General features: G+C 34.6%; 1 protein-coding gene across 1 annotated transcript in view; it reads right to left on the bottom strand.

The window, feature by feature from the left end:
* Positions 1 to 2,120: 2,120 nt before the first annotated feature.
* The window catches only part of LOC131040968 (peroxisome biogenesis protein 22), a 62,513-nt gene continuing 57,176 nt past the window's right edge, over positions 2,121 to 7,457 (bottom strand). The window contains exons 6-8 of the mRNA XM_057973937.2: positions 7,114 to 7,179; positions 2,630 to 2,731; positions 2,121 to 2,527 (exon numbers count right to left, since the gene is read on the bottom strand). Coding sequence (XP_057829920.1) covers positions 2,414 to 2,527; positions 2,630 to 2,731; positions 7,114 to 7,179 — 282 coding nt within the window. The 3' untranslated portion in view covers positions 2,121 to 2,413. The remainder of the gene's footprint in view (positions 2,528 to 2,629; positions 2,732 to 7,113; positions 7,180 to 7,457) is intronic.

The raw sequence follows: 7,457 nt of genomic DNA, 5'->3' as shown, positions 1-7,457 counted from the left end.
TCAATGCTTTGTCTTTTTGGTGTTTCTGCAACTATGACCCAATGAACTTGGCATCATGCCACGAAAGTGTTCCACCATGCACCTAACTTGAAAATGTTATTCACCAATAGATTAGGAGGAGAAAGTAGTGATCCTTAAATTGTTGTAATCGTAGAGTCATGTTGTGCATACCGACATCTTATTGTTATGTAGTGATGCATTTATTAACTTATATAAAAGTTATAGCACTAAGTTTGTCCTTGGTCTAGTGATAACTTTGAGGTAGTGATAACTTTGAGGTCAAACATACACCGAGTACTATTACAACAGTTTATCGATTTGTCTATTTTCAGTTGTATTTAATCCTATTCAAAATACCTCTAGGAACCCCACGAATACCCACCTTAACAAATTGGTCCAAATTGCCCTATTGATTATAAAGTTAAAGGCATTGCCTTGAATTTGACACCCTTAATGCTCAAGAAGAGGCTTACCCTTGGGGCTTTGGGAACCAAGTTTGACACCATCGATGCTCAGGAAAAGGCTTACCCTTAGGGCTTTGGGAACCAAGTTTGACACCATCGATGCTCAGGAAAAGGCTTACCCTTAGGGCTTTCAGAACCAACAACTCTGGCACCAACACCTCTTATTCCTCTACTCCGCTCTTCCGATCAAAACAAAGCTGACTGGACCAGTTGATGTAAGAATGCAATAAGTTTTCGTTAACATCTGATAGCGTAAATAGCAAAATTGCTGACCTTCTCGCTTTCACTATTTGTTCCTTTAAGAGGAACTGATTTATACTTCCAATCTAGAGCGTTGGCACTGTTACAACTATTTTATAATATTTTCTGCGAATCAAAAAAAAATGATCAGTAAACTCGTTGACAATAATCTTCCATTTTGATTTCACTAAAAGCTGGCAAAGGGCCTGTGGCCAGAAAGGTGCCCTTAATCTTAGACTGGGCAACAAGTTACTTCTCTACTGTAACAAAAATGTTTATACTGTTATCATAGGAATTTCCTTATGTAGCTCCTGAGGCTTCAATTATTTTCCAAAACACAAAAGTTTATACCACGGCAATCCAAAGTGAAGTTCAAGTAAAGGGAGCTGAATCACAAATTAAATGATAAAAACCTCTGAAATAATAAGCAGACAGTTCCACCATGAATTATCTTCTAAATATTTTACAAAAATGAAACAATTTACTCACATTAAAAACTAAAATATAACTCAGAAAACCACACTTCCAAACACCTTCAGCACATACAGCTATATTCGAGGAAGGAGAATAGCCCTACATAAGCAAAAATCATAATCAATTCAAGATTTCTTGAAACATTATTTAAGCCCTAATTGTTTAAGAGCACAAAACTACCATCCACCATTATACCTTTGCTTTCAGGCCATGGTATTTATGTTCTGGGAAAATAAAATTGCTAGTGTCAAAGCAAACTTTGTTAAGAGGGGAAACTGCCATTTTTTGGAATGAAAACCAGCAGATAATGAAAAGAATAGGGTGTTTATTAGGGCATTTCAGTTGAAAGAGGTGTTATCGGGTAACATTCTTTAACTATACCCCATTCAAGGGGGTTTGGAGCCTTTTAAGGATTTTTAGCATCTCTTTTTATAAGCCAAGAGGTATTCCAAAAAGCTGCAGACAAAGGGGTAATCCTATTCTCTGGGTGTTCGGGCAAGAGATGGTGTTGGCAACCTTGTTAATACATACATAATCATGTCATTACAAACCAACTATTATTTTTATCCTCGACTATACCCTACTTTCGTGCTTTAAGGAATGGGCTTCAATTCAGAAACATAAATTTAAAACTTAGCAAGAGATAAACTGTTTTATTAAGTCCTGGAATGTTGGTAGAATTGATTATAATAGATTACTATAAGTGACAATAAGAGCAAGGGAAAATAATGGAATCAATTTTGGCTGCCAAGATTTGAAGTGAAATTAAGAAATACTGAATAATAGAAAGAAGAAAATGCAGGCTACATTCTGCTCGGAAAAGGAAACAAACACATCAGAACGTTTTTGTTTCTGGATTACAAGACTGGTGAAAACTGAAGCATGATCAACACTTTATTGTTAAGCTAATCATCCAGGTAGAACAATTGTCATAGATGCAAGTACAATGAAATCAACACTTTATTTTTAACATAATAACCCAGGTAGAACAATAGTTTTAGATTCAAGTACACTGAAATTTATGCATCGCTTAAAAATTGAGATATTAATAGGTAACAAAGCTGTCAATTTTTAAACCCTCAGTCAAAGACAACATGAATGGAATAATGAATTTGTGGTGTAATTCGAACACTCCATAGAATACAAATGCACTAATATATAAACCACTATATGAAGCCTGTTATCATACTCAAACGGACTGTTTTCAATTTACAATGTGTTTACATAGAAATGCCTCAGTTTTTTTCAAGGCAACCAAAGTAGTGCTCCAAGCTATCAGATCCAAACACATTAGATGCAATGTATCCCACACCAAAAGTTGAAATATGAAGTTGGTAGCGGATAAATCTCTGGAACAAGTAAACAAACAAAAGCAGACATAAGAGGTGCATACCACATAGTCAAAGATCTTAAGTTTCAAACAGATAGAAAGAGATAACATTAAAACATACAGCTAATTGAGATATTATCTCAGAATTAGTGTCAATATGCCAGTCTGGTTCCAGCTGCCGTACAAAGGATGATCTCCCTGCCTCTGTGCTGCAAAAAAGAACCTGTACCAAATTCACAAATTGGATTGTAAGATGTATAAATAAGAAATATACAATATGCTATAATAAAAGTGAGTTTTGCATTCCTGCTGTCACATAAAATATTTACATCAAACATAATCAAGGTGGCTCTGATTTGCTAAACCAAAAAGAAGATTATAAAGATCAATGGCACGATACCCATTCGAAGTGCCTTTTGTGAGCCCCATTAAAATGATTCTTTTCATAGAGAAATATATATACAAAGTGATTTGAAGACTGTATGTATCGAGTTAGATGAGTTTCATACAAGGACAGCAAGAAAAAAGTATTATTTTTATATGCCAGTGGTTCAACATTGGTTTGTGGATCAACTGAACAACCATTGAACAGGTGTACAGAAAACACAAACAGAAGCAAAATAAGGAAGAAACAATGGAACAACAATGGAAACCAAATGAAACCACTGTCTATCAGAAGTGTTCTGATGTATTGACTACCTCCGTGACATATGACATCAACTAATCACTGCAAAATACACATATAAGAAACAAGATAGGTGAAGGATTGACAGTGGGTCTTTGCCAGAAAAGATCTTGCACTTGATAGAGGTAGGTAGGGATGTACCAATGGACAACAAAATAAGTGGGACACCAAAAGCCACCCAACACAAAACAGCATACATGTTTAAGGCTGGGGTCCCATGAAGGGGAGGGGGGCTTCCTTAAAAATAGAGCTAGGGCTGCTGAGAATTTTTAGAAAAAATTTAAACATGGCGGTCCCATGAATTTTGTTGTGCAAACCAGCTTAAAATTTGAACTACTAAATTTAAGGAAGTTTGAGCACAAAAAAGATAAAATTAATTAAATAAATGTCATTTTCCCTCTTTATTTGATTTTGGTGGGAAATGGAATGTGCAGATTATTGACAAGTGGCAAACCAAGTTCCTAAGCCGGTGGGGCAATTTCTAGCCCCACCCTTTTTACCTGCTTCCTAAAAAGTAGGGGCTCCTTTTTTTTAGGAAAAGATTCCAAATAGTCCTGTAGAGGAAAAAAATTTGCTCATGGGACCATTTCTTCCTTAAAAATAGAGCCTAAGCCCCTCCCATGGGACCCCAGCCTAAGCTAATGTGCAGCAAACTACCATGGCATAGGATGCACACAAGATAAGCTCACACACAGGAAGCTAAACATTTTTCTTTTGGGTGTCACCGTTGGTGCTTTAATGTCCACGTTGGTGATATTACAATTGGTGCATCCAACGAATGTGAAATTATTGTAATTTGTAGCTATGCCCATTATTTTATGTCATGTAAATGTTGCTTTAAAACCATAATGCATTCATCATGTCATATTTAAGTCACACTTAGGTTCATTCGTCTTGCCAACTACCAAACAATTTTCAGCTTTATGAGATTATTTTGACATCGATCAATAAAGGGACACTTAAAGAGTAGGGCAATCTATATGCTTACCAAGCAGCCTTGTAATCATACCTTATATCTAATTGTTCATTAACTTTTTTCTTGCACTTTTTTACTAGCCCTAATCCGATGTTCATCAATGAGTCCCTAAGAATAACCAACAAAGTATGTATTGAGAGACAAAGGGCCATGACCGCATGAATTACATTTCAATGACATGGAGGTGATATTCTGCCTTACTATTGTGGCATACACAGTGCGGACTGACTTACTATCCTTGTTTACTTTCCCGTTGCACATTATCTCAATGTGCATGGATCAATTCCTTATTAAAATTTAACAGATTCCATCTCTGCATAAAACTTAAGTGAGATTTAGTTCAAAAGTTATATTGTCATTGCAAATAAGGCATGTACACTTTGCAATGATCGAGTATTTACATGAGTTTGGCATTTGAAGGGACTTCCTTAATTTCTACCCTGACCCTAGGCATTGCTCTGTCCTCAGAATAAAGTGTATTGGAGTTGGTACTGATGGCTAAACTTGACATGATACAAGAATGATTCCATGCTTATGCCATGACAAATTTCAATGTTAACAGAGTCATATATTTGAATGAAAAAAGAAGGAAGACGACTTTGGCCAAGAATAATTTTTAAAAAGCAGCATTGGCCTCGGACTATGGCAAAGAAATTCTAACGAAATAACATTATAAATGAATGTATACAAGATGATTTGATTCAAAAGCTTCTTGATTAGATTACATCACTAGAAAAAGAGACAGATTGGTATTCTTATAATGGAGAAGTTAAATAAGAAATTAAAATCACGAGGCAAAACATTTATTACATCAAAAGGTCAATTAAAAGCATGCAAACTCGTTGAAAACAATGAAAAATCATAAGAGAAGATGAAAACTAATGATTCCACATTTTCTTTGAAATAGTCCAACACCTCCTTGCACAACTTGAAGTCCACAGCCAAGTCATTCAAAATGCAAGCACCTAGATCAAAGAATAAAAGTGTAGGAAGCTGGAAATATATTTTGACAAAGATATAACAAAAGGCAAGTGGCAGTGCAGATATTCTTGTGATTGAAAATGACAAAAATCAAGGGCTTGGTATGCCCAACCAGAAGAAAACATCCTCTACTTCAGCCTTCATTCAGCTTCTTGTATTGCTGTCAACATCTGCCTCAGTTCATTCCTATAGTTTGACAAGGATGTGACAAAAGGTGAGAGGGGGTGCAGACATTCTTGTAATTGAAAGCAACTTGACACAAAGTAAGGGCTTATTATGATCAACTGAATGGAATCCTTTTAGCAGAAGATTGCCTTCTACTTCAGCCTTAATTCAGCTTCCTGTATTGCCATCAACATCTGCCTCAGTTCCTAAACCTCTGCATCTGCTAAGCCACTTGACTCAGCTCCACCATCGGTACCCTAGACTTCCACTGATCAAAGAGGAAGAACAAATGTACAGCATCATTTTGGTCACCATTTAATATATCCTAAGAATAAAAATGAGTTAGTCAAAGCATGTCATAATTTTCTCAATTAGATGATGTACCTTAATATGACTTAATTAGATTTTGAATTAAAAGAGAAGTCAACACCTTGATCATTTGGGTTAACCGTCACAGCTACCCCATTCTTCCTCATGAGTACTAGGTGTATTGAGTTCTTTTTAACCTTCATTGTGTGTCTATTGTCAGATCACACCTGGAGAACATGTGCATACTTTACATACGTAGTAATGAACAACATTTCATTCTGCATTTTGTTGAGTCCTCTTACAGTTTAATGATATGTATATGTATATGTATACGTATATAGTGCACATATACACATACATATATACGTGTGTATATATATATACATACATATATGTATTTATATGCATATACATATGTATATATATGTATGTATATGTATACACATACATGTATATGTATGTATGTATGTATGTATGTATATATGTGTATATGTATATTAAAAGGATTCAATAATACACATAAGAAGGGCCTTAATGCTTACAATGATAATACTGATTCACAGATTTTTTTAGGTCAAAAAGACACAAAATAGAACTTCTAAATGCATCGTAGACAAAACTGTAAAGCATCCATGAATCCAAACCATGGTAGCATTACACACCAAAAGCTCATGATAAGTCCCAAGTAAAACTAGCCACATTTGCCATTCTATTTCCAGAGTTTTCTGAAAAAAAGGTTCTGAAGTTATTTTAATCGACAAGTACTCTTTTTTGCTCATTTTTATATTTTTTAGGGGCCGTTAAATAAAAGCACAAGATTGGAAATTTTCAGTTTAGGGCTAAGGCTTGGATATTCTAAATTTTTCTTTTTAAGTGATTTTTGAGTTAAAATTATAAACACTAATAATTGTTTTTCTTCAAATTTATAATTTGATCAAGGTTTAGGTAAAATATTTAAAAACATTGGGTCAACCTGAAATAGTAGTTGCACTCCATGACCGTAAGTTCTACTTTTTTTTAGGACCAGCCCTTTATATTTTGCACAAACCCTCTTAGGTAACCACAAAAGACCAAAAGTAAAGTAGTTTATTTAATATCATACTTTCTTTTAAAAACTGGATTTTTTAACAAATTATGTTTATTTCTAATCTTTGCACACTGTATTTGACATGAAATAACAAAACTTTTTTTATGAATCTAATATCCATTTTATAGTTTCCCGAGTTCTCACTAAGTTTTCTCCATTTTAAACTTTAGTAATTGACTTCCGTTTACACTTTTGGCCACACCGGATCAATTCCAAGTACATGGAATGATACTATAATCCAGATTCCAAACTACAAATTGAACATAGAAGCAGACAAAGGACAGACATCTGAGATGATGCAAACAAATGACAGAGATCCAATGTTATAACAGTAACCACAGAAATAAACCAACCTTTTACATAAGCGCGTCCCTCATAAAAGGTGCAAGAAAATTACAATACCTTGTTTCTATTCAAGCCACCAATTGTGAACACTCCAACTGCATCCAACGCAGAAATTACTTTTTCCTGTAATCATCACAATTTTAAATGAAAAGAACACGAGTCACCATAAAAAATAACACCTCATAAATCCAATGCATAGAAAACAGGAATATTTGGGTCACCCATCATGCACAGAGCCTTGAAGCGTCAAAGTCTAAAAATGTGACAAAGAATAAAACAGAATCCCAGTTATTTGCAAAGATATTAAAACTTACATCATATACTGCAAAGAATACCATAAAATATTCACAAATAGAATCTCTTCCCCAGCTTAAAGCTGTAAAAATCAGATTAATATTTAA

This window comes from Cryptomeria japonica, chromosome 4, assembly GCF_030272615.1.
Source record: "Cryptomeria japonica chromosome 4, Sugi_1.0, whole genome shotgun sequence".
NCBI lineage: Eukaryota > Viridiplantae > Streptophyta > Pinopsida > Cupressales > Cupressaceae > Cryptomeria > Cryptomeria japonica.
This window is presented reverse-complemented; position numbering and strand designations above follow the sequence as displayed.